Here is a 27,730-nt window from a genome sequence, read left to right on the forward strand (position 1 = left end):
TATGTTGGCACTAGATGCAGAGATTTTTCTTTACAGAGACACTGCATTTTCCAACAAATCCATGTAATGAGTGTCTGAATGTTTTGCAATTCAAATGTGCACCATTCATCCATCTTACAAATGTATCTGTCTTCACACAGTCTATGTAAGCATTTGTACTTGTGCACAAAATGCCATAGCGTTTGATGCGAGGTCTAGCGTCTCTGCCATAGCCTCCAATAAATCAGGAAGGGAGTTAGATGTATGAAGATAGAGCTGCATAGTGATGAAGCCGCTGCACTGGAGCAGAGTTTTGGGAAACAAGGTTAGCTATTCATCACAAGACGTCCTAGCAATAGATCCGGAGAACTTCCCACAGACTCGTTTTTCCATTTGTCGACGATACGTGGACTCGTTCCTGTAGGCCTCAGCTCTTTTATGCTTCATCACTGCCAAGACACTTCGCTGGAACAGTTTTCTTGGAAGTGGCACCTAGTGTAGGAGGAGAGCACAGCAGAAGAATCACAATATGAATACTGTCACTGATGATGGCTGGGTAATGTGGGTAACTGAATTGGTTTTACAGGTAAGAACTGGCGAGAAAGATGTCCGATTCTGTTTGATCTGTGATAACACCACTTCTCCACAATGTTCTTTTGTTGCTCTCATTATATTTGACCATTTTCCATCATCATGTGCCGCTGCAATTTGTCAAATGCTCCCTTGCAGACCCTTTTTTCTCACTCTGCCACATGCTTATATTCTATGTGTATTTACTCAAGAAGGAATAATCCATTTGTACGTTTCTCGCCGTCTGAGGGCCGCTTGAATATTTAAGGCTTTGATGTGTGGTTGTCTAATGCAGTTACCTAAGCAGCTTGCCATAACCGGCCTCCCAGAGATTCTCCCTGCACGCTTCTCCATTTTCTGCAATGTGTCTGGATTGCGAAAATAAGTATTCTTTTGAAGCCTCTCCTTGCTGCCACTTGGGAAGGTGTTTTCTGTAGATAATGACTTCTTTCAATTTACACCAATCCCAAAGATGCTGCAATTTTTTATTTTTTTTTATTCTTACTTGCTTAAGGCTTGAGTACCTGCAAATGTTGTGACATGAATTTAATCATGGCCCTTTGGCGTGAACACACATAACACATTTGGCCAGACATGAATTATTCCATCTCTATGGCTAATACAACAAAGAGGCCCAGCTGCCAGGTAGCTGGCATGTAGGCAATTTGGAAAAATGGAAGCATAAACAAGGCTGAAGACTGGGACAGTTTCCAGTGTACGTGTGCCTTGAATGTCTGATGACTGAATTCATGCGGCATGCAGTCTTAAGCAATGTTGCTGTAAATTGGCAATAAAATAGTGAACTGTTGACTGCCAGAGTTATTGGGCATGTGGCCCAGACAGCCCCTGACTCAGCTCAATAGCATTGTTAACCTGGCACAGATGCTCACCAGCTGGATGGACCATTAGCTGCTATAACCAGACTGAACCTCACAACAATGACATGACGCTCGTGGCTGTGTGCACTGCATCATTTTCAAGTAGAGAGATCAAATCTTAAGAGAAACTGGTATTTTAATGTTTTGTTGTAACACATGAGTGTTCAAAATATTAACAGTTTCACTTGTTAAGGGAAACAGCTTAATCCACCACACTAAAGCAACATTTAGCTAACACTGTGTCAATATGGGGTTTTTATCCAGGGGGCAGGCCACAGCAGAAGTTAATACAATACATTTAAAAGGTAATGGATATTTTGTATCGGAAGAAACAAAATGTTTCCCAGATTTTCCATCTGGGAAACAAAGTTGTCTAAGAAACAAAGTTGTCTAAGAAAATGTTGCACTATTGAGTTGCATTATGGGAAATAAGGATCCACGGTTTTGGACCAATACTGGGGACTACCAGTCAGGATATCTAGGCGTCTGTTGCTTTGACCGTTTTTTTTTTTTTTTTTTTTTGTGAGTCCTCAAACTAAATAAAAGTGCAACACTAAATTTACCAGAGTGCCGCTTTAAGTTGGAGTATGATTCTCATCTTTGTGTGCTGTGTGTATGGCGGTTTTGATAAACGAGGATTCTAATAAATGAAATGATCTATTCTTTGTAATTGTCATTACAACTGATTTTCAGGTGCTTTTCATGAAATGAATACGCAGTAAATATTACATTAATAACTGTATATCCTATTACAGTCTTCCACACTAATGAAATTACATCTTTTGAGGATTCACAGCATAAAAAGATGTAAATTCAGGTGGTGAATTTTAGAATAAGAAACAGTGGCTCTAAAACGTCACTGTGTAACCAAACGGGACCTTTTTTTCCAACAGAAGGCATCGTGCTGCAGTCATAGATTGGGCTTTTTAAGATAAAACGTGTTTGACACAATTAAGTTCAAAGAGAAAAACAGCATTCACAGACCTTCTCAGAACACATTGACCTAATTAAACTTTTTGATAGTATTATACGACTGCTTTGGCAGATATAAGAGTTGTTGTGTAGGTACTGCACATGTTCACAAATGTAGGAAGATAAAAACCAAGACAGCTTGGCTCACTGTCAAATAATCCATATATTTATTTAATTGTTTTTGCCTTGATCACAACTTGAGTTTCCATACACCTTTAATCACATTTTAATCCAGGGGTTCACTTTGAACAATATTGTATCTCAGCATTAGAAATGTGTTTGATGTTTTCTCAGAATGAAGGAATGTTAAAAGATATTTACCAGCAGTTTTAGATGGTTCTTGCCCCTAACAACTTGCTATTCCTTTATAAATCAGAGTTTGTTCCCTTATTATTCGCCACATTAAATCTAATGCAGTACATTTATTTCGTACCTGGGACTTTCAGCATTATGGCCTTCTCCTGAATCAGCCGTGTAACATTTCATTGGTGAATGTGAGTAATGACTATTTTTCAGTGAATCTCTTTCATTAAAAAGAAAAGAGCATAACATTTTTATTTTTTTATTTTGTGCATCTTACTTTGCCCTGACATTTACTAATGTGTCAGGGCCAGCAATTCAGACACTTTTTTGAGTTTGAAGAAGTCTTAAAAAAAAGCCAAATAGGACCCACAAACTTCATTTTAGGCATCACTGGCCCCTAACAAACCACTAGCACAGAACTCAGGACCCTGTATTGCGCATAAGAAGCCTCAGTGGGCCCCCTTCCCCTTTTAATGCAGCCATTGTTAACGCCTCTACATATAACTGAATCAGCATGTTAACACATGCATCTGTTATGGTTTTAAGAAATTAAATAAAGTGTTTATATTGCATTTAAGAAAGTCTGAACAATCTGAAATCTCAGCATATTTTCTCAGCATACTGTAATTACTGTGTGAAGCTTTTACTGTGAGGGTTTATGGGCCTTTAAGACAACGTGGTTTGAGCTGCACTTGCAGCGGAATACCGTCGTAGCGCAGAGCAAGCTATTGGAAATAAAGGGTTTCAGAGGTACCGTTTATGTGTTTGATGCGTTTGAAGGATTATTAGAACATTAGGATGCTGAAGTTGGCCCCCTGATTTGGAGGTTATGGGTAAAGGTTAGGAAAAGTCAATCTCGGAACCCGACGTCTGTGACGACGATTAGCCTCTGGGGGCAACGCCAATATTTGGGGGGTTCCAGGTAGACAGCTAGACAACAGATAACAAAGACTTCCTTTTCTGTGCGCCAATCATTTACTGTCCAGATGACATTATCTCTGTGAAACCTTTATTCTATTTATTATAAAAAAAGAAAAAAGGTAATTTTCTGCATTCAAACAATGATCTAGATAAAAAAAAAAAACATGATAGTCAGACTTGACAAACCATATCAGACCAGGTGCTAGCCCAGTCTGCTGCAACATAGAAGCAGAATATTAAAAATGTTCAGCTTTTTTTGATGGTGCTCCCTATGTTGGGGCCCTGGGTGCTAAGTTCCACTTTCCCTCTCAACACTACCACGCCCCTGACTGCAACTACTAATAATATTAGCAGGTGAAATCTTATCTAAAGAACCTAAATGTACAATAGTCTTATCAGCGCAGGTTGTATAGACTGGTGCAATGGGATTCAAACACTCAACCTGAGGTTTTACTATCATTGCATCACAATTTGAAGGAAAGGTGTAAAAAAGCTTTCTGTAATTTGGCACAAGGAAAGACGCAACCTCAAAAGTAAAATAAAAAAACATACATGTGAGACATGTGGTATGTGTTTGACAGTGAAATTGCACAGCAGTGTCTAAATGAATCAGTGCAGCCAGAAAAAGGTGACCTTAATATTGGGGTACATGCTACAATCATGCTTGACGAGTGAAATTACAATAATTTCCCCCCCCTGACATTCATTCAGGGGCTTGAATCAACATCTGCTGGAAGTGACATGCAGGCCCTGTTTCGAGGAGATGATAAACACACATCACATCACCATCAACTGTGTCCCCAAAGCTTCAATTACCTGTTGGAAAATGCAGATTGTATCACTGGCCTCCTCTCCAATGCCCTGGCGCTGAAGCGGAGAGTAGACCATTCTGGGTTATTCTTTGTCGAGCTGCCAGGGTGCACAGCATGGGCCAACAGCTCAACAGTTTCTATTTCCTTGCGGGACCAAGTGGAGAGAATGTCTCTTTTGATTAAACGTTTTGGATGGAGCTGTGGTGGGAGCCGGGCACAGGTTGGCGTGGTGCCGTCGCTGCACTGCAGGTCTGTGGGCCTGCTGGTGGATCCCTGTGGTGGAGAGTTCCAACATCTTCAGTCACTCGCGCCACATGCAGCCGAGGCAATCGGCCAGAGTTGTCAGTTCACTGAAACCAAATATGGCATCTAATAATGTGATTTTACAATCTGAACATTCAATCCAGCAAATCAGGAAATACATTTCTACCTTCTGTTGCTACCATAACTCCAGCCAAGTTTTAGCAAACCTGCGGCAAAATGGCTGCAAGGACACCATCATTGGCAGTAACATCTAGCCTAAATAAAATCCAATATGAACAATAATAATAACAACAATATTAATAATAATAACAACAATAATAATACAATTATTTCAGCCCAAAGGAGCTACACTGTACACTGTTACACTCATTGTAAAAAGTCTCCAAAATATGTTAGGCAGCAAAAGTAGCTAATATGAGCTAATTTAACAAAGATACTGTAGAAAACATGTTTAAAATACCAGCTAAACATCAACATGTCAGCATTGCCACTGTGAGCATTTTAGAATGCAGAAGTTTAGCTCAAACAGCCTCACAGAGGCACTAGCATGGCTGTATACTCTTATGGCTTTTTATTTACTACATATGTCACTAAACTTCAGATATGGCCAATTCAACCATCCAAACCATTTGGAAATAGTTCAAGTTTTATTGTAAAAGTACAATTGTATATTGAAATGCAATTAAATGCATGTGCCCTGGCTCTCTCAGCCCATAAAACTATACATAAATAAAAATAAATAAATACAAATATCCAGACAGTTTGCCGTTTCTGTCTGTTAATGCTGACATAGCAACACTATATGGCATTGTGACTTTGTCCCCCAGTATTTCCAGCGCCTGTAACTGTTAACTGTTAGAACTGGGACCAATAAGCAGACTCCATGCTTATAATCAGCATCAGGTTGCCAATCAGCACAACAAACAAACAAACCCGGAGGCAGGCAGCAAACCATCCGAGACAGAAGGTAGTTAGAACACATACAGGAAATTAGACAACAAACTGCAGCAACTCCTGACAAACATCAGCAGGCAATCTGCCCATTAAATACACAGGGACTAATGGGGGGATGAGCAGCAGCTAAGCGGTCAGGTGACGAACAGGTGATCAGTGACAGCAGCTAGTGGGCAGGTGAGGCATGACAGGAGTCTGACACCACAGGAGAGGGTTAGCACACGAAAAAACACGGTGGAGCAAGAGGCAGAGGAGGCAGGAGAGGACGGAGGAGCAGCTGTCGCCATGACAGCGCGGCCATTTGCACGAGATGACCGCTTACAGAGCATATCTGCATGCTTGAGGCTTCGTTTTCACATGTGCACAGCTGCCACCTGTAGATGTGATGATGATGATGTGAGCAGATAAGGCTACAGGTTTTGTCACATTATGCATTTCACCCCTTGTAATACAAAAAAAAAAAAATCTGAGATGAAGATGCTGTGTCTTTGCCTCTATTTTTGCATAAGTTTTATTATGGAGGGGAAAAAAAAGTTTTTTTTCCTTTAAAATGTTTTCAATTCTTCTTGTGCAGCAGTCATACATTCCATTTGCTTTCCTTAATAGTGTCTCGGGCTGCTCATTTGCTGTAAGTGACCAGAAACTCTCAACTCACCAGAGGTCCCACTGCAGGAGACCAAAAATGAACTCTTTCAACATTTTAAAATCAATAATTCCAATAAATACAAAATACATAAAAGACAAAAACATATAAAACAGAAATCAAACCAATCCAATCATAATTTCCAGCAAGCTTCAGTTCCATTATTGGGAGCCTTGTGCATTGCTGCAGCCAGCTGAATCAGCACTTCACGGGGTTATTTCTCATAAGACTTGTGTAGTGAGCGTCAGGGACCTCGTAAATATCCCAGCTGCACAGCCAGAACAACACAAGTCACGCTTCACTGCACAAAACATTAATGCAGATTCTTTCCCATCAGGGATTCTGCTCAGATTTTAATCAGCGTGCCATTTGTAGAAAAGGTTTCTTTTGCAAAATGAGGACTGTATCATATCATATCATATCTTGAGGAGGCCTTACAGGTAAAGAGCATACTGACACAGGGTGTTATCATCACTGAGGCAAAATACCTCATGTCCAGCAGTTCACTTCTGCATGACCTTTAGAAAATAAGATATTTCTTGTACTGGCACTTTCCATAACAGATTCCTTACATGCCCCCACTCCACAACCACCCTCCCTCAGGATGAGGGAAAGTGAGTCCTATTAGACACAAAGAGGAGTGAGCTACAGACTAAACTCCCATACAGATTAATTCAATGTCTATAAGCAAGAGGGCAAAGTGCAGAAAGAGGATTGAATAGAATACATACCAAAGTGCATTCTGTTTAAATCCCTTGATGGAGGGCATTTACTGCAAAATAACAAAAGCTTTTGATCAACATAGGCTTAACAGAAATGCATTACTAAGGGCTAAAATGTCTTTAGTCCTAGCCTGTAGTGTCCATATACTGTACTGCATCAAGTCAGTTGGCGGTCATAGGAAAACTTATGTAGAATGATGACGAACACACACACACACACAATTATTGACTTGACATGTTGGAATTTGTCCATGGTGCTGAAATGACTCGTTGAGCTCGCCTGAGGATTTAACTCCTTCCTGTTGTAAAATGTCTTTAGTTCTAGCCTGTAGTGTCCATATAGCGCCACACACACACACACACACACACACACACACACACACACACACACACACACACACACACACACACACACACACACACACACACACACACACACACACACACACACACACACACACACACACACACACACACACTTATTGACTTGACATGTTGGACTCTGTCCATGGTGCCGAAATGAATCGTCGAGCTCGCCTGAGGATTTAACTGCTTCCCGTTGGCAATATAAGTTAAATCACAGAAGTCATATTTTCACACTGCATGTGCAGATGTGCTTCTTCATCTTACAAACATTCATATATTAAGATATTGAGACAATATCTTCTCTATTGTCATTCAGCAGATACACTTCAGTACAACAGACCTGAGCCCCTTAGATCAGTATGATACAATATGGAATAAACATATCAACCAAATAAGTTAAACATACCATTAATATCACGGTTGTTTACATCATTCCCACTTTAAGTCCCAATATGTTTCCTAAAGACTATAGCATTGGAATTAGTGATTTTCCGGCAGCAATTGTTCTAGGCCACTCAAATTGCGCGCGCGCGCGCGCGTGTGTGTGTGTGTGTGTGTGTGTGTGTGTGTGTGTGTGTGTGTGTGATTAGAGATGCGGTTGCGTCACCGGCTCGGCAGCCGGGACAGATGACAGGCGCAGATGTACAGTCAAGCCAGCCAGACCAGAACCGGAAACTTTATTGTTTGTCTTCAAAATAAAAGCAAGCCTGAGCTTAAAATAATTATTTTAACTTCTGATTTCACTCATTAGTTTCTCCTCTCTGGTTAACGGCCTTGGGGTGACATACATGCCTATACCAAATATAATTTAGGGGTCCATGACTCTGGATGATTAGACACTGGGATTGGGAACTGGAAACCCGTTACATTTAAGAACAATTGGTATCATATACATTACCTTGTTTTATTATTCAATCTTTCTCACAGCCCATGTCTGTGGTACTTGGCCTGATGGACTATTAACAATAGTAAAACTTTACAGTAAGGTAATTTGGCTTGACAGCAGGGCCTGAAGCTGGAAGCCCCACTTTTCAAACCTACTTTTCAGACTTGTTGGCTCTGCCTCTTTTCATGCAGGGCTGAGAGTTGGCAGTCCAAATGACAAATCTCCAAACTAGAATAATGCTGTCAATATACGTTAACATGCATTTCAACAAAGTTGGGATTTTTTTATGACAAAAGTATTGCCACACATAGGCACTTAGATAAATCTATTTGATTAACCGTAATTTGGAAACACAATTACGTTCACCAGGTGCAATAAAATAATATTTAAGATTTACTGTTTTTTCAGCTTTTAATTTATATAGCCACACTTTTAAATGTTTACAGATTTTTGTTAATTTTGACATTACACGTGTTGGTGGTGGTTATGTATTGAATTGAAAAAAATATTGTCTATTTAGATATTTCTGTAATCGCTTTACCCTATTTAAGAGTTAAATGTTGCAATATATTCGTACAGATTATATTTTGAAGGCCATGGCAGGAAGTCATTGTGTGAACTGTGTCTAGCCTGTCGCTGATGCTCCTGGCTCAGATACCGATCAGCAGTTGGCTTTGGTACAGCCGAGCCCGAACGCTCATCACGCGGGGATGTGCCGTTCCGCACCGACGTCTCGTAAGGTGTCATTGCATGCAAGTTATGCTACCAGTTTGACATATTTAATTTAAAAAAGATGTCCGAATGTTTTAGGAAATTACTGAATGTTTAGTGTGACAGCTTCAAGTTTGAGAAGAGGACCTGTTCTCGTGCAGGACGAGGCCAGTCAAAGCAGCCCTGCAGGACACCTGCCAGTGGGAAACTCCAGATTTTTAACAGACTGTTAAAGTGAAGCGGCAGGATGAGACGAGGGGAAGAGGAACACGACTCGGAAATCACGTTACCGTTTGTGCCGGCGGCGTGATTTACAGTTTTCCACCATGGAAGAGAAGTTCAATAGACTCGTCTTCATTCCCATTGCGGCCGTGCTCTTCTTAATGATCGGCTACCAGTATGTGTGCCCGGCGGACAGCAACACCTGCTACTTTAGAAGTGACGAGAAGGGGCTTTTCCAGCGCTACTCATCAGGGTTTGAGTTAGTTTACACAGAGGCGGACGAGGACCTACCCTCCAAAATCACATCCAAATTTAACTTCACGGAGCGGGACCTGGACAGGCACGTCGACTTCAACATCCGAGGAGATGACGTGATGGTGTTCCTCCACATTCAGAAGACCGGCGGGACAACGTTTGGGCGGCACCTGGTCAAAAACATCCAGCTGGAGCAGCCCTGCGACTGCATGCCCGGCCAAAGGAAATGCACCTGCCACCGGCCCGGTAGAGCTGAGTCGTGGCTCTTCTCCCGGTTCTCCACAGGCTGGAGTTGCGGGTTGCATGCGGACTGGACCGAGCTCACGAGCTGTGTGCCTGTAGTGATGAACAAGAGGGACAAGAAAAGTGCCCAAAAGAACAAAAGGTGAGGTGTGACGTGACCTGCAGGACAGGTGTAGTCAATAAGTGGGCAGCCACTAACTCATTCATAATCTAAAAAAAAATAAATAAAACAATCACTTATTCACCTTATTAACTCATTCACTCACTCATTCATGTGTTCATTTGCTTCCCCATACTCTCATTTACTAGGTTTTAAGTCTGTTAATTTACTCAACTCATTAAGTCACCAATTCACCCTTTCATCACTTATAAACTAAACTCATATTTGTATTAATTGATTTACTGGATCCTCTATGGACTCATCTTTCCACTCACTCACTTTATTCTTAATATGAAGTAATTCATTCATTCATTTAGTCAGTGGGTCATTGAACAAGCAAGTTAAAAACGAGGCAAATTACAGAACTACTGAGCGGTGATCAATCACAAAAGTGTTAAAGAAGTTATGAGAGTGCACTAAACACAGAATCCTGAGTGTAATTTAAATGATTAGTCGATTAATTGAGAAGTCAATTGACAAAGAGGAATGACAGTTTTCATAATGGATTGTAAGTAGTTTCATTGAACAAACATAAGGGGGTTGTCAGTAGATACAAGTGAGCTGTTAAGTTAAGCTTCTTTTGCTTTCCTAGAAAAACTAAGTCAAAGGTAAATGGATTTTTTTTTAACTGTGTAGGTTGTGGCACCAATTTCTCACTAGCTTTTAGTTTCCTCCAAGGCTACTCATGCCAGACATATTCTTATTGGCATGTAATGCAGAGTATAGAGCTGCTAAAGCTGTAGTGTTAACATGCACACCACAAAGTAGGTCCACACCAGCAGCCGGCCCCTCTGGACACATTCGGAAGCAGCCAGCAGACAGGCCGCCACCTCCTCTTAAGGTCTGTTTCAATTTCCTGTAATTACAGCACCAATACAGCTCAGCTTAAGGGATTAAATCACTTAAGAAGGACAGGGTCCTCCAAGGTGTGCCGCCTGCGTGTTTTGAGCCAATTTGCCTTGCAGTTGGTCCAGAGAGCAAATCTCCATATGTTACAGAGAGCAGTTAAAGGGGGATGGGAAGTGCCTTCAAGAAGCCGTCCAATCCATTAACTGTCCTTTGTGGCAGTCATCAAACTTAATTGAACGCTTTTAAATAGTTTTGAAGAGGTGCCTTAGAGCCATATCAGCACTATGAGTGACTCAACAACACCCCAGTCAACACTTGTCAGCCCAATATAATAGTCAGGGGGAAAAAATCAGCATTCATTAACACTGGCACTTAGCTGTGTACAAGGCTGATTGCAAGGCTGACATGAGTTTGCTTCATTTTAAAAAGATGGGTCCAAATCTGTGCTATGCAGCAATTTTCCCGCTATTAAGTGTCGATTTTTAGATTAAGGGAAGTGTTTATTAGAGAGTCAAGTTTCCGCTCAGAGCTAATAAGTGGTGAATGAACTCTTGTGGGTGACATATTTGTCTGTGGTTTATCACAGCAGCAGACAAAATCTGATAGAATATGATACTGCACCAAGTGATCTTGAAGAGTACTCACTGATAATGCGATACTTTATTGATCCCTGTAACAAAACCCTATTTTCTGGGAGGTCAGAGGTCATCACAGCTACTGAGCAGCTTTAGGGATTATAGCGTCTTGCTCAAGGACACATTTGTATCTGCTGTGTTTAATGGCACTGATTAGGATGTTGAAACGTGCATATTTCTTTACATGAAACGTTTGTCGTGATCCATCAGTTCTTTAATTCCTCAGGTATTACAGTGAAGTCTTGTCTGCACAGTTGATCAGATGCAATATACATATATATTTGGAGGAAGGTATCAAAATGTGAGCACCATGACTCATAACTCAATCTATACCCGTGAATTTGTTGGACAAGTTATGAGTCATAACTCATTCAACAGCCACACATCTGTCACACGAAGATGTCATTACCCGGGGATGATGTCTGGTTGATGATCTGTCCACACAGGGAAATACAAAATATTTTAAAAAAAAGTTTAGGGGACCGCATGGAAATAGACGGACAAATTTAATGAAGCACTCCTGTCGTTTTAGATTAAAACTGCTGAATAAAGACAAGCCAGAGTTTATTCTGTACTTGATGATGTGTTGCCACTGGGTTTTAACGTTGCAGTTTTGTCAGAGCTGAAAGGCCCTTGTCCTGTCACTTCGGGCGATGTAGCCCTTCCATGATGGACTGTGACGCATGTCATGACACATGACTGTGCATGTGTATGTGTGTCTGGATTTGGGCTAAGACCAGTTACTGCCCACCTTACTATAATATTTAATGCTACTCTGATCTATTCTGTAAGATGTGTGTTTTGGCCCGTTAGAGAGGGAGAGAGAGAGATTAGTTGTTTTTCCAATATAATCCCCATTGCTTTTTGTACTTGGTACCTGAAGTCCAGACGTAATCATTGAGAGTATTTCAGGCTGAACCAATTCTGTGTATTTTATGAAGCACTCAAAATGTTTTTTTTTTTTCCTAATCTGATTGCAAAACACAAACCAACTCAGTAATAGCATGCTTTGAAGGATGACTCTCGTCTTATACAAGTCATATACAGCAATGGGAATGCAGACAGTCAGGGATCAAACGTCATGGGAATGGATGACGCCCACATCTATCTTAAAGCTACATCCTGCCGGGTGTGATGTAGTTTGCAGAGAGTCTTATCTCAGCCCTCAGAACCCACACTAGTTTATTTAACCCTTGAGCATAAGATATAAAATATGGCATTCCTACAAATGCCTTCCAAAGAGTATATTTACTCAAATACTGAACTTGCATTTTCTGCTACTTTATACTTCTATTTCATTAAACACTAAATGCAAATGAATGCATGTTTCCATCCACTTCTGTTTTGTGAATATTAGGTGTTTTGCGCATCAAGATAAACAGTTTGTGGCACTAATTCTCCAGTTGTGTGCCATTAAAACATTGCAGTAGCCTGGTTAACACCAGACCCACTCTCAGTTGTAACTGAGAGGAGGTCTCATTCACAGCCCATTTCCAAAGGGGCGTCACCAACGGACACACAAATGCCTCTGGGCGCAATTGGATAGACCTAAAACCATTCAGAGCGATAAAAGGAGATGACCTATGCAGAGCGACGGAAAACCATCTCAACCAGCGAGCATGTTGCAGAGCCTGTCGAGCTATCGTCATCGTGTAGAGCCTGCCTTATCCGTTGCGATTGGTGCCTCGATTTGGAAAAATTGGAAATGGGCTTGAATGGGCTCTTGGCCAGACGGACTTGCAGAGCAAATCTCAAATTTGCCAGAAGTCCCTCAGGGTTTTCCCAGGCTAGCATTGCAGAAGAACAGGGCCAAGATGGCGTGAATAAAAAAGTGGCATTAATACCTAAGGTTATGGAAAACAATGTGGAAAACATGATGGAAATAATGTCTCTTTCATGTAATGTGAGGAGGGTTACAGTCTCTTCATTACTCCAAACATTTTTGTCTGCTGCCATTTCCTTTTACTCTTCAGTGGGGCGGAGGCTTGAGTATTAACTTTATTGCGATGTTTTTTTACTTCACTTGAAGGGATTGGGGGAAGAACTAAGGTTTGTAATTCACCTCCTGTAGGCATTTCCTTTGTTTGCTCTTTTTTCTTTATTTCCTTTATCCATTCACTTCTGACCTAACATAAGCAGCACATACTGCATTAACCTCCATCTATCCATCCAACCTCCTGTCCTGGCAATTTCGCCCCTAATACGCAAACTTCAGTGAGGAAGACGTGGCCGGTACAAGTACTTTTTGATGGGTACACCATTGGTCAGAGGCTCCTGCAGGGCTTTGCACGCAGCATGAAGCCACAGCATTCACATCGCAGCGGGCTACAAAATTGCTGTACAAGCCAGACATAAAACCTCTTTCAATTGCCGGGCTGCCCTGCCGACCTCACACTGAGCAGTCAGAGAGTGTAACCTTATTACTGACCTCATTATTTCAGATTAGAGCTAAGAATGCAGGCTGGCCAACACACAGATCAGCCTGAGTTTAATTAGCCCAGTTCATTCTAGACACAGTTAAGGTGGTTTAAGCTACTCATTTGGCAATGGCACCCTATTGCTGGTGACGGCAATGACACTAAAGGCATTAAAATATGCAAAAATATGCAGAAATATGCAGGAAGTTGACAAGGTTTAGTAGTCACACAGGGATGGTGAAAAAGATGATTTTATCAAAATGCAGTTTCCAAGATATGAGTTTTTTTGTATTCGATTGCTATACCATGTTTCACTGACATACTTAGACTATAAGGGCAAAAAACATTTGGTTGCAAGTTTTGACATTAATCTCCCCTTGCCGTCACAGTGAGTCAATTTAATTCCTCTGCTAAAGAGAGCCATATGCAGACTTTTCAGAGGGATGTATACTATTCAGAAGATGTGTTCCGTTTGAAGCGGAGTGTAGTTCTTAAACGCCTTAGGCGTAATACTGCCCTTTCACTGTCAACGTTTGCTTTCACTGTCAGCTTTTGACTGTAATGTCAGTCTCGAAGCTTACACATCAAGTTTATTCAAACTGCTGACAGCCCCACATTGTTGTATAAACTCAATGTGACAAGAACGCTGATTGACAAAAAAAAAAAATGGGACCTTCAGTCCAGAAGTCACACAAACTGCTCCCAGTGGATCTGTGATGCCTTAAAGGTAGGACTATGGGACTTTTGAGAAAAGAAATAGCTCACACATTTCTTCTTAAGGAAAAGTTGAGTTCATAAGCAGTAAAAACGTTCCATTGCTCAATTCAAAACACTAAACAGCTAATGTTAGCAAAGTGTAGGTAAATATTGCAGTAGGACAGACACTACAGAGTCAGCGGGCTAACTTTATGACTGTGCTCCACAGGTGCTACTGTTATGCACGATTTCTGCGCTTCCGAGTGTCCGCATGGCCAAAGTGAACTTACATCATAAGACACACCTCTTTGTGGGGGTCTTGTGTGTCGGGATTTTGGTTGTCCCTGCACTTCTGTCATTTTCTAATGGTGATAAGAATGGAGAACTTTGAGGAGCTGCTGGTTTACCATGAGGAGAAACCCCACACGGAGTCTACAAGATCCAAACATTTCCTCGTCATAATTCCGCTTAAGCTCTTGTCCGTGCAACTGTCCACGCGTAACTCAGGCTTTACAGTACTGTTAACTAAATGCTACACAGTAGCATTACGTATTATCCCTTCACTAGCCAAAAAGTTACATACAGTAGTCTCACTTTAAGGGAACTATAAGAGGCAGAAGTTGAGTTGGATTCTGTACATTTTAAGAGACAGTCTGCATTTCACTCAAGTTCTGATTCGTCACTTCTTGTGGGTGGAAAGGTATATGTACAGTACCTGACACTAGAGTTTATATATATATATATATAAGGGTAAATGTACGGGTCTTTTGGGAGATCCTATGCTGCAGCATGATGCTGTGATGTAGTCTGATAAAGCACAAGTCTCTTCAGGTAGCATTTAGCAGAGATGGGGACTCGAGTTTGAGACTCGGACTCAAGTCGCTTTTCAGTCACACACACACAGTGGCTTCAGGTCTACTCAGACTCAAGATGTGGGACTTGTGAACAATTGTTATTTTAGGGAAATGTCTGATAAATGTTATTCCCCTCCCTGTGTGACCTACAACCTACTGTACCTACGTAACACGTAATACACAACGTATCTGCTGCGTGCGGCCACATGTGAGAGACGAAAACAAACATGTTGACCGCACCAGCAGCTGCTGTGCTGTTCATCATAAGCTTTGGCTTCATGCAATAAGGCCCAAAACAAAAAAAGCTCTGAATGCAAAATATGTGCTGTAGCTCAGAGACTTGAGAGTTAACTTGGACCCTAGCTCAGAGACTTGAGAGTTGACTTGGACCCTAGCTCAGAGACTTGAGAGTTGACTTGGACCCTAGCTCAGAGACTTGAGAGTTGACTTGGACCCTAGCTCAGAGACTTGAGAGTTGACTTGGACCCTAGCTCAGAGACTTGAGAGTTGACTTGGACCCTAGCTCAGAGACTTGAGAGTTGACTTGGACCCTAGCTCAGAGACTTGAGAGCATCTCTGGCATTTAGTTGTAGGTTCTGTCAATACTTTCTATCCTTACACAACAATCTTATGGAGGAGGCCAAGGGAATGACGTCAAAGGTTAGCCAACAAGGTACGTATAGACGTTAAGTGTGCTCATTTGTGTGCGTTACAGTATGTCTCTTCACACTTATGACACAACATATCCTCACCAGCCTGTCGATGACGTCTGGTTGAATGTGCATCACCTTTTGCATGACTTGGCATGTTGTAATTTATGCCACAGTCTGCCATTATCATGGGAAATGTGACCCTGATCAGGTGTCTTACAGCATAATGGTGATAATATTAGCAATTAGGCCCAAAAGAGAGCTGAACTGCCGAACTCCCTGTAGAGGGATTAATATTGACATCGGTACCAAAGTGGCTCTAACCTGTGTTATATCAGCCCTTTAAAATGTGTTCTGTCCATAGATTTATTAGCTTTATCTTTAGACGTACAGTATTAGTTGTTAAATATAAAGCTAGAGCCAGCAGCCAATTACAATAGATGCATGGCTGTGCAGTCTATTGCATGAGTGTGAATTCGATAATGAACTGATAATGATTTCCAAACCAGCAGTGATGGATTTTGATGTTCTGTTTACAGCTCGTGTTGACACACTTATACAGGCGGCGAGGTCTTGTGGGAAAATTCCCAAATATCCCGCTAGTAATTACCACAGGTTCGTACGTGAAAACATTTTGTATTTGTGTCTTTTAGTAACAGCATCACAGGCTAAATGCCCTACTTGCCAATGAACTAATTCAAGTTAAAATACCAAGTAACACTAGTGCAATATTTAACCAGCAGCTAATAAAACATTGTGTGAAGGCATATGAAAAAAAATCACGTTTTATTTTTCAACTAGGCTTAGTCATGATATTTTCTCATAGTTATACAGTATATATTGTTTTACCTTGATCCTATATTCCACTGTTTTTCAAAACAAAATCCAAATGGGATTCAGACATAATCTGGTTATCATCATCCCAGGCCTATTTTCCTAGTTTTGTCATTTTTGATGATTGATTGCTTTCAAAATGTCCTTGCTTACTTCACTCATAATGGCTTAGCATCAAATACGTATGAGAAAATGTCTCGTAATTATGACTCAGTATCTCCAAGTTATTATATATTTCTCAAAATGTTATCTCAGTTTGTGAATGTTTGAGAAAGAGTTAAGAGAGAGAGGGAAAGAGAAAGAAAGAGAGAGATAAGAATATCTCTAAAATGCATTTTATAGTGAAAAAAGTTAGGTGGTGGATTTGTTTTTCCAGGGGCAGATATGGACAGGTTCCATTGTTGTGTGTGTTGATAGAACACGTTTTAATCAACTGTTAGAGATGTGCTGCTGACATAATGGAGCTGCAAAGAGCTCAATATTTTAAAAAACAAGCAATGGCCAGGACTAGGTAATAATGCTTAAGGTATCCTACTTTGAATTCCTTTATTAGGATACATTTCTCTTAAAAAATAAAACTGATTGTACAGTGGAATACAGGATCAAGTTACTCATACACAAAGTCTGTTGTTTCTGTTAAATCAAACCCCTCAGAGCACTCCCTTCATGACAGTGAACAGCGTGTTGCTTTCTTGTGAGAAATGTGAGATATTCAGAGGATCTTGGTAATCTCCACACTCCTTAGAGGGATTAGGGGCAGTCGAAGACAGGTTTTATTATACGGGGGAGGAGGAAGGGAGGGGGAGGAGGAAGGGGGGGATTAATCCAGAAGTCCAGATTTATATAGAAACCTGTCATTTTTTTTTTACGAAAGAGTGTGTTTGTTAAAAGAAAGAAACCATCACAGGGAGGAAGTCTCTGCTAGACAGATCATTATGTGTTATCCATCAAACTGCCTTTTGGTTTCTGTTTTGTGCCGTCAGACTTTTTGTAAGATGGATGGCAGATAAGTCATCATGGAATGAAACTGTTCAATTGCATGGGAAACGCACCAGATTTAATCAAATATTTAATCTCTCTTCTAGGTGAACCTTATATAAGTGGGATCTAGCATGCTGCACCTTACATTTAATTTACAGAGTAATAATCGTAATAATAATAAGAAGAAGGTGTACAAGCTGTAAATCACTCACAACTTTCAAAGAGTCCAAGGCAGCAAGAAAAACATGCAGCACTGATGGAAACAGCCTTCACATATTGCTCAAAAGTGGATTACCTTTTCAGAAATCCCTTAGTAGTTTGTGTGGGTAGATGTGACCTTTGCAGAGTACAGTCCCCCATTTATCCTTTCCATATCTACATGGACCTAGAGGACTGGCTGACACCTCACAAAGATGCAAAGATTAAGATGTCAAGGAAAGGTTAAGGCTAAGACGATAAAGCTGCACACGCCAGGTTGTTTCGTGCGTGGATGTACACTACGCTTGTCGTGGGTGTTGTTAAAAACAAAATGAACTCTGGTAAAATGTAGCTACCTGGAATGCAGCCAGAGTTTAATAAATACAGATGATGATTCTGTCCTTGGAAGAAGAGTTTCTATTGCAAAGATGATTTTGTATTGAATAGTTTAATTTGTTCCAGTGAATGTTGGCTGCAGCTCCTCCCATAATCTATCACCTAGTTTACAGCAAAACCATATCTCACACCCTCGCTTGCCCGGACACCTCGTCTTTCCGGAAGCGCTCTCGGCTCCCTTGTCTCCACATCAGCATCCCTGGGGCTTTTCCTTTATCGCCCAAAATAGCATCTCATATCTGCGACCAATGAAGATCATAGTGCAGCACCAGTCTCCTTGCTCATCATTTCTCTCCTCATCTTTTGTGGAATTTATCGAGTGACGTAACCTGCCGATATGCCTTAGAACTGTACCGAACTTTGATATTTTAAGGCCCCCGACAGAATGGCTAGTATTGAAAATGCCTCGTCATTAATTAAATCTCATCAGTGAGCCAAAAAGCATGCAGCATGCTTGTACAAAGATCTAATAATGCTGGTGATGCAGGCATGCAGGAAAAACGCTACGATACGCACAGAGACTACAGTTTGCGTCACATAGGTGCAAAAAAATAAAATACAAAGGATTTGTACTAATGTGTAATGCTGTAATTTCTAGAAATTGGTATCGAAAAGAAAGTATCGTTCACGAACCGTTATCGAACTCACAGTATCAGTTCCTGTATTGACATTTTTTTAACGATACCCAGCCCTTGCTATTGACTGATCATTACCGGCTAAAGTGTTGTAGTTTTTGTGTGCATGTGCTTGCTGGATAGTGATCCCATTATGTGCAGATGGGGATGAGGGCTCATTTTGCCTGTAATTGGCACACAAAGATTACATTATTACAGGAGAGAGAATCAGATGAGTGAAAATGGATCCCGCTTGACCTCTTGTTCTGGACTCTTGATGACATCCCTTTTAACATGCAGGCTAATTGCCAGCCTCATTTACCTTTTTGGAATTTGAGCCCCTCTGCTGTGTTTTATAGCTTTTCCCATTTGTACGTAGTTACCCATTCACCCACAGTCAAGATGGCTAAGATGAAAATCAAACCAGGCCAACATTTTATCTTGTTATCCACAAAAGCTTTCCTGGTATAAGGGCTGAATGCTCCCCCTGTTTCGATGCTCATTCAACACACATCTCACACACTGCAAACATGGCCATTTTAAAAAGATATTTGGTTTAATTTCTGGGCTTATTTTGGTGTAAAATTACATAAAATATCCATTACTAAATAAGCAAGAATCGTAATAAAAGTTGTGTAGCTGTGCTTTGACTTTCGAAACTATAGGAGAGCATTGAAGCTGCAGGTCGTAAAACTAAAACAATCTGCTGAAAGACGCTGAAACGCTCCATAGAGTTGAGGTGAACTGCAGAGTCAGGTGATAATTCTCCCCCTTCCACATTACACGTACGTATTTGATCCATTGTTAAGATTATTGTACGGAGCAGCTTTAACCCTTAGAGAACGAACCTCCCGCCGGCGGCCGTTAGAGGTCCACGGGAGATCGACGTTTCCATGATCTTGTTTAAATCAATCTAAAATAAAAACCATAACAGCTAGATCATTCATTCTTTTTGCAGCAGAAAAGCCAAGGCTTCTGTCTTTCACGTCTTTGTACGCTCGTGATGACGTTTTCGCGTTACGTAAAAAACACAGGTGGACTGTTTTATCGCAGATGAAACTATGAAAACGGCTTTACAATCTGCTCATAAAAATGAGCCTATCTCAAAAAATGTTGAATGAAGCTCAAATAACTTCTGGAGTTTTAAGACATATTTTGTTCATGTTTCTACATTTAGAAATCTTTTGGATCAATATGCTTTCTGTGTTTATTTAGGAAAATGTGATGAAACCAATGTCCGATTTTTTTTTTTTCTTTTTTTATTTAAGACACAATTTCACTACTTTTATTAATTATTAGGGTTGTACTGATTTTAGGGATATGAAGCATTTGAAGATACTCCAAGAAATGAAAAAAAATGTAAAACGTAGGCACTGGAGGACCGTTTATATGGCAGAGTTCAAAGGGTTAAACACATTTATTGACCTGAATACATACATCTACATTCAAGATAGTTTTTACAGCTTTAAGTTGCTGATGGGTTGTGAGAAATGTGTGTGAAGCCATCTATTTAAAAGTAATTTCTGTTCTTCAGATAACTGCCTCTTGAAGGCAATGGTTAAGGGGTCCCTTGTGGGCACAGAAACACCTTTAAAATGGATCTGCTCCAACTGTGCGAGTTATCAACACCCTGACTTCAGTGTGAAATCGATGTGCAGTCCCGTGCTTGTTTTCAAACTGGCTCCTTCTCCCAACTTGGTTGATAGAAACGGCTTCCAAAGTGATACTTCATTGATGGCGCTCGTTGGAACAGTGAGAAGAGGGGGGGGGGCAGTAGCAGTGAAACCACTCTCCAGAAACGCCTCAACTAAAAGCCAACATGATGTTTTTTCAATTTTAAAAATGCGATATAAATAAGATTTTTGTCGATCCAGATCCTTTTTTTTATGGGCTGCTTCTTCAGCATCATAAATAACCTCCATCAAGGCTCTAATCATAAGACTTGACTGTGTCCTGGATGGGAGTGAGTGAATTAACAAGGCCAGTATTGATCTTTTGCTGCCAGTTTCCTCTGTAGCTTTTTTGATGGTGATTTAGAGAGTGAAAGAGAGATAATTGGGAAGAGAGACGGAGAGAGGGCGATCAATAGTTTGCAGGTTTGCTGTATGGAGGAAGGTGACAGGCAGTGAGAAGGGCATGAACGAGGCGTCGGATTGATCGCTAGCTAAATGTGACAAGCTGATTTAACATTTTAGCATTTGGAACAACCATGCATGATTACACACAATAACACATGGCCGTGCTATTATCTGACAGAATCACTGTCTTGTACATTCACTCAAAATCTCTCTGAGGACATTAGATTTTGGCCCCGATCAATCAGGTATCCGAGAACATCGGAAATTGTTCCCACTTTGTCCTGTTCAGGCCTGAAAGACTTTAAAGCCATTTAGCGCATTAGCAAAGAGCTTAAGCACTGGCATGGAATAAACCGGGGTGGAGGGCAGATGATATTTGAGAGAGATGGATGTTAAAAAAGGGTTGTTTTAGCGCAGGAAAGCCTCAGCCAACAAACGTAGGCAAAATGGTCTCAGCACTATTTCTTCTTTGGAGATGCAGGGATTTGACAAGAACACTGGAGAGTTTAGAAGTACCAGGACATTTAAAGCTGCTATGATCAATATTTTTTATATCAATAATAGATCAAATTACTACCTGTGATATGAAGGGGCTCACTTTTGGTTAAGGACCCACAGAGAATTATCACCCGACACTGCAGTTCCCCTCAGCTAGGAGTTTTAGCATCTTTAAGCCAATTTTTATTTTTATTTTATTCTCACCACTCTCATCAGCGTTGTTCCAAGACGCACTGTACAATACTTTCCAAGCATCAAACAGCAGACAGAATTAGCAACTAGCTAACTAACATATTTATTTATTTATTACTTTTTAAATAAATTAAACTTGAATGAATTCCAGGATACATCTGTTGGTTATATCACTGTTATGTGACCCAGATAATGTAACAATACAAGTACACAGGCTATGAAGTAATCAAGGCCTCTTTATTATCATAAAACATTTTTTCTAACTGTATCCCCCCCTCATCATTTTTGTTGCTGTGAACGTGTATAGGGTCAAGTGCCAACAACTAACAATATAAATAATAATACAAATATATAGTCCGACCAAAAATCACTTATATAATCCGAATTTGGCATATCTAAACAAAATCAACGATTACCAGTCCCACACCTTAAGACTAATGTTAGCAGTTAATTGCGGTTAAACCAAGAAACAGCGATTATGTAAAAAAAAAAAAAAAAAAAAAAAAGACAATTATGTAAGAAATGTTAAAGGCCTACTCGTAAACATAGGCTACTTTTTGCTAACATGTTAGCCATATCAGTGATAATATGGCAGTGGTGTTTCCAGCTTGTTTTCTGCCCCCAAGTGGACAAAAAAGCAAATACAGGTTTAGGAAGACATTAATATTTTGAGTGAAATGTTTCTATTGAAAGCACTTTTGGATGTACCTGCAGAGCACCTCCTACTGGTGATGCCACGAATGTTTTCGACCCTTAGTAAATGCTGCATGAGAAATCCTCCGCCATTCCGCCAACGAGTAATTATTCTTGACCTTCTTAATCTGACCCTGCCTCTGTCCCTGACACGAGTAAGAGGAGAGCTTTGACATTTGCTGCTCTTTGTCAATAGGTCACGATGAAAGCACAGACGCGGAAAGGTGGGGGGTTGCATGGACATTTATTGATCTGGCTGTCTCGCGGTTAGCTGTACAGATAGATGATAGGCACAGGGAGGAGGAAAAGACTGAGCTGTTTTCCAGGAAGTACAACAAAGGCCACTTTGTGAGGCACTTGTGTGTGTGTGTCCATCCATCTAGTGCTGTCCGTATAACCCGGCGAAGATGGCAGGGTAATTCACTTAGCTTACACTGTGGAAGGCCATTATCTCCGGGTGGTGGGCCTTGTCTGCGGGTGTGTTCTGCCGTGATATCATCATGGCACTCACTTAAGCATATCTCACAGCTGATTGATATCTGCTGTCTGGCAATAATTGCTAAATTGTGGACCTTTTAAAGGCTGTTTGGCTGTGCCCTCTTTGCTCAGTAACACAACTTCCCTCTCAGTCAATCTAATTTCTCAGTTTGGCTCTGAACTCGAAACAATCACAGCTGTACTGATGCTCCCATTGTAAAAGGGACAGTTTTCACATCTCATATGGAGCAGATTTAGAACGAAAGGAGTTAACTCATCACAATCAATGTATTTTAACAGTCACAAAATCACATACTATACCGTCCTTAAGCATAGTTGGATATATATATCAACAAAGTATAAAATATACTGTAGTAGCCTATAGGCTCAAAAACAAGACGATATTTTTCTACTTGGAAATACATTTATAAAAGTGGGGTCGTCTTGTATTCCAAGTTCTAGACTTTTAAATGTCATTATGAATTCACAACAGCAGATGCTGCTAAATAGCGATCCACCTGCCAGTGAGAATGGCGTTCAACGACCCAAGCGGGAGGCATTTTGTTTTCTGTCTGACCTGAGCCCAACGCAGTTTGTGTAAACCCAAGCACCGAGTTTGTGTTACGCTGTCTAGAGTGCGTTTCGGGATGCGTATTCCATATTCATATCTCTCTCTGGGGACGCTGAAGTTGTAGCTGCTGAAGCTGTGTAATTGAAATTTCGATATGAGATGGATCTCCTAATTGCTATTAGAAATAGGCCTACCAGTAGACTACCATACCATAAGTTGTTCATTTACAAATGTGATTACATTTTATTAAGCTTAATTTAAATGAGACAGTTTCATCTGAAAGATATTGAAAATATGATTTTTTTTTAAATGATGTTAATAACAACAGCCTACCTTGGTTTATTCAGTCTGGTTTTTTTATCATTATTTTCGAATAACATGTATCTTTACACTTTAAACGACTGCAGTCAAGGCTTTGATGCAAGTGTAGCTTTTTATGACAGACTTTCCTTCTACTCTATCCTTTTAAAAAAAATGTAATCAGGAAGATAAGCTTTTTCTTGAACTATAAATAATTAAAAAGGACTCACATGCACATTTTGTAGACAAAACAAGTTAGGTAAAAAACAACATAACTTACTGAAAACAGAGTTTTGGCAACAGGCGGGCAGTCCAAAGTGGCAAAAGTAAGGAGTCATCATCAAAAGTAGCAGGAACAGCTAAGATTGCAGCAAACAACTGACAGACAGGTACGCTGAGGAGCTGATGAGGGCATGTGGAGCAGGTGTGTGTGGCGGTCAGGTGATGTTGAAAGGTGGGAACACACTGGGGACAACAGCTGGACAGGGGAGGAATTACATGTTCCGTAATGTATGGAAATGATTAGGGGGGAAGCGGTGATCAAAAAGAGGGGAGGGGATTTTTCTCTATTTTGCTTTATTTTTTTTGCTGGGTGTTTTTCTTTTCTTTCCTAAATGGATATTGTAATTCAGCCTTCCCTTGTGAGATTTGTTTTATAAAAAATAGATCAAAATAGGTGCAACAAAAATATGGCTTTCATGTGTGCTCATAAAGGTGTGTTTTACCGTATGCAAAAGACAACAATGATGTCTGCATAGAGCTTTATTTTCTTATCATAATCATTTAAAGTAGCTAATAGGAACAATATTGTGTCCAATTTGAGAAACAGAAGAGATGTGATTGGACGTTAACTCTAACAAAGACGAGCAGCAGGACTGCACTTAATGTGTCATAGAAATATAATATGTATAATAAGTTCAGCATCACATATTGCCGACTGTTCTACTAATCAGTGTTGACTGTGGTTGTTTATAGTTTGGACATAAGCAATCCGACTGTAGGCTATATATGGGAAAAAGGCAAAAGGATCACTCTTGTAATTGAGCAGCGTTGCTGTAAACTGTCCTTGAATCTGAATTCTTTATTTAGCTGTTGAATGAAAGCTCCCAGAAAATAAACTGCAGCCCTGAGGAATGAAAGAAATAAAATGTTCAGCTTTTTATTTGGCCTTTATATTTGGTTGCTGTCTCTGACATCACGAGGTCACGGTGATCTTTGCGCACAAGATGACCATTTTCCATTTCGCTTTTATCTATGTTGTTTTCCTTTTGGAAAAAAAACGTTTGCAAATTCTCCCGGCGCTGACTCCTTCACTCACCTCAGCTCACTGTTATGCCGGTCATCTCTGAACTCAATAGATAAGAGTGGAAAGTTGAGTTTGTTGAAAGGTTTTTTGGGCAGCTGTGTTACAGCAATTTTTGAAGCGCCGTTCTTGGCAGATTAGAGCCATCCAGAAACACGAAAGGTGCTGGAGACGGAAAAAAACTCATTACCAGAGGTAGGCAGGAGCAAATTGGTGTGACAAAAACAAAAATAATTGCACATCTGCAGGGTATTAAATGCTATACCTGCTAGGTTTGCATTGCTTTCTATGTCATTCTCTAACATCCTCAGACGCACTCGATGATGTTTTTCATTTAAACCCTAATCACATTGGTGCACTCTATATACTTCCAGCTCTGTGGTGTTTCTACCTGTTCATATTTCTTTTTTAACTGCAGCAGGATATGAGAAATTTGATGTATAGTTTCATCTTCTACACAGTGTTAAAAATGTAGTTTGTGGTGTTTTGCCAGACAGTTTTTTTCAACCTTTGTGTCATTCACTGCACACACATCTGAACGTAATACTTGTTATTTAGTTAAAGATGTTTTAAAAAAGAATGCTGGGGTGATAAGACTGAAATAAAATGAATATTATCCATACAAAGGAAAAAACTAAGCTTACCGCCTCTTTGTTCCAGCTCCATATTTAGCATACAGACATGAGAGGGGTATGGATCCATTCATAACTCGGGCGTCATTTTCGCACTTCACGGTCATTGTCTATGTGAGTAGCCGTGCAATGCATTCTGGTTGCGACGCAGGGACTTTGGAGAAGCGGGGTGCAGAGTCGCCCGCTCCTCATTTGCATAAAGTTGAATCCAAGCTACTTTATGCAAATGAGGAGCGTCTAGATAGATCCCAGAATTCCAGAAGTCACAGAAAGACAATCTGAACACAATGCCGTTGAGCTAAATGCGCGTGCTAGACGCCTCATCTTATGTATCGCTTTATCTGTCTCTGCAGGAACTTCTATTACATCACCATGCTACGCGACCCCGTGTCACGCTACCTCAGCGAGTGGAAGCATGTGCAGCGCGGGGCCACTTGGAAAACCGCCCTCCACATGTGTGACGGCCGCTCGCCCACTCAGGACGAGCTCCCCGCCTGCTACAGTGGCGAAGACTGGACCGGCGTGCCCCTCGCAGACTTCATGAGCTGCCCCTCCAACCTCGCCAACAACAGGCAGGTCCGCATGCTGGCCGACCTCAGCCTGGTGGGCTGCTACAACATGACGACGGTGAGCGAGTTGGAACGCGGCCACGTGCTGCTCGCCAGCGCCAAGGCCAACCTGCGCAACATGGCCTTCTACGGCCTGACGGAGTTCCAGCGCAAGACGCAGTACCTGTTCGAGCGGACGTTTGGCCTGCGCTTCATCCGGGCCTTCACGCAAATCAACAGCACGCGTGCCGCCAGCGTGGGCATCAGCGAGAAGGTGCGCTGGCGCATCGAGGGGCTGAACGCCCTTGACGTGGAGCTGTACGAGTACGCCAAGGAGCTGTTCCTGCGGCGCTACCAGTACAACCGCCAGAGGCAGCACCGGGAGGAGCGTCTGCGGAGGTGGCAGGAGAGGCAGCAGAGGCAGCGGCTGCACAGGCCCTATCTGGCTGAGCTGTGGAGACTGGGAGGGGGGGGGGGGAGTGGGGGAGGGGAAAGAGGAGCAGGTGAAGGGGCTAGAGGAGGTAGCCACTACAGAGGACTACAGCAGCCAGGTAGTGAGGTGGTGAGGGGTGGGGGACGGCACAGGGACTGAAAAACACCAATGAACTGACTGTTTGATTCATTGTGCTTTACTCCTCTGGGTCTCTCCTCCGCTGTCAATCTGCCAAAAATCCTCCTGCCCCGTCATGGCCTCATAGCTCTTTGTTGGACTGCCAAATGGTGTCTTAATATTTATGATGGATGTATTTGTCATGGCAACATAAACATTTTGTATTTTTATTCTTCTTCTAATGGCTTATTTTGGCACTGCAGTTGTGACTTGTATTTATTTATTCATTAGCAAGTGCTTTGAATGTCCTCAAAGCGGAGAAAATGTTTCCTCAATTTCGCTAATAATTAGAACTGGGAAAAACAACGTGCTTCGTGAGGAAGGGCAATTTTAGTCTATTTATAAAAAAAAAAAAATGGAGGAGGACCTGAAGGATCCTCTGTGTCATGTTTGTGATCTAGCGCCGTGTTGCTCAGTGAAATCTTGTAGTTACTCTGTGGTGTTTGGCTTCATAAGAATATCAAAGCACAAACTTGGCAATAGTCTGCAGTGTGTTTTTTCCCCCTCCCTGACTGATTAAGCTGCAATCTACAGAAAGGCAATTTCTTTCAGGAAATGTGTCCAATAAAAATATGCAGCATCCAGTCATGTAAATTTGTCCTTGATGGACTCTCTCTCTCTCTCTCTCTCTGGTACGCATGTGTACGTGAACGTGTTCTACCTTGCTCCTTTTTTCACAGCATGTTCTCACCATAAAAATCTGAAATCTTCATGCGGTGTGCCAACTTCTTCCATATCCACACACGCACAGACACACTGACGCACAAGGAGGAGAGCTGCGGGCCTGAAAGACAGGCTGTCAGAGCCAGTTTCAGCGCTCCTACATCACAGAGAGAGAACATT

At 41.2% G+C, this 27,730-nt stretch overlaps 1 protein-coding gene and 1 long non-coding RNA gene across 2 annotated transcripts; one reads left to right on the plus strand and one right to left on the minus strand.

The window, feature by feature from the left end:
- LOC114551251 (uncharacterized) lies at positions 1-24,231 on the minus strand. Its single transcript, XR_003691884.1, has 4 exons — positions 24,075-24,231; positions 9,495-9,794; positions 4,440-4,708; positions 1-471 (listed from the first exon to the last, which is right to left on the minus strand). It is a non-coding gene; the product is annotated as an uncharacterized LOC114551251 (long non-coding RNA).
- LOC114550918 (heparan-sulfate 6-O-sulfotransferase 3-B) lies at positions 8,869-27,597 on the plus strand. Its single transcript, XM_028571904.1, has 3 exons — positions 8,869-9,843; positions 26,083-26,705; positions 26,755-27,597. The coding sequence occupies exons 1-3, from the start codon at positions 9,308-9,310 to the stop codon at positions 26,841-26,843; spliced, it is 1,248 nt and encodes a 415-aa protein (XP_028427705.1). The 5' UTR covers positions 8,869-9,307; the 3' UTR covers positions 26,844-27,597.
- The last annotated feature ends 133 nt before the right edge of the window (positions 27,598-27,730 follow it).

This window comes from Perca flavescens, chromosome 24, assembly GCF_004354835.1.
Source record: "Perca flavescens isolate YP-PL-M2 chromosome 24, PFLA_1.0, whole genome shotgun sequence".
Lineage (NCBI taxonomy): Eukaryota > Metazoa > Chordata > Actinopteri > Perciformes > Percidae > Perca > Perca flavescens.

What these genes read in the sequence shown, in the direction of transcription:
- LOC114550918 (XM_028571904.1), top strand. Translation starts at nt 9,308, where the DNA reads ATGGAAGAGAAGTTCAATAGACTCGTCTTCATTCCCATTGCGGCCGTG. An exon ending in AGTGCCCAAAAGAACAAAAG is followed by an intron (nt 9,844 to 26,082) that starts GTGAGGTGTGAC and finishes CTGTCTCTGCAG; the next exon opens with GAACTTCTATTACATCACCA. An exon ending in GAGGCAGCAGAGGCAGCGGC is followed by an intron (nt 26,706 to 26,754) that starts TGCACAGGCCCT and finishes AGGGGGGGGGGG; the next exon opens with GAGTGGGGGAGGGGAAAGAG.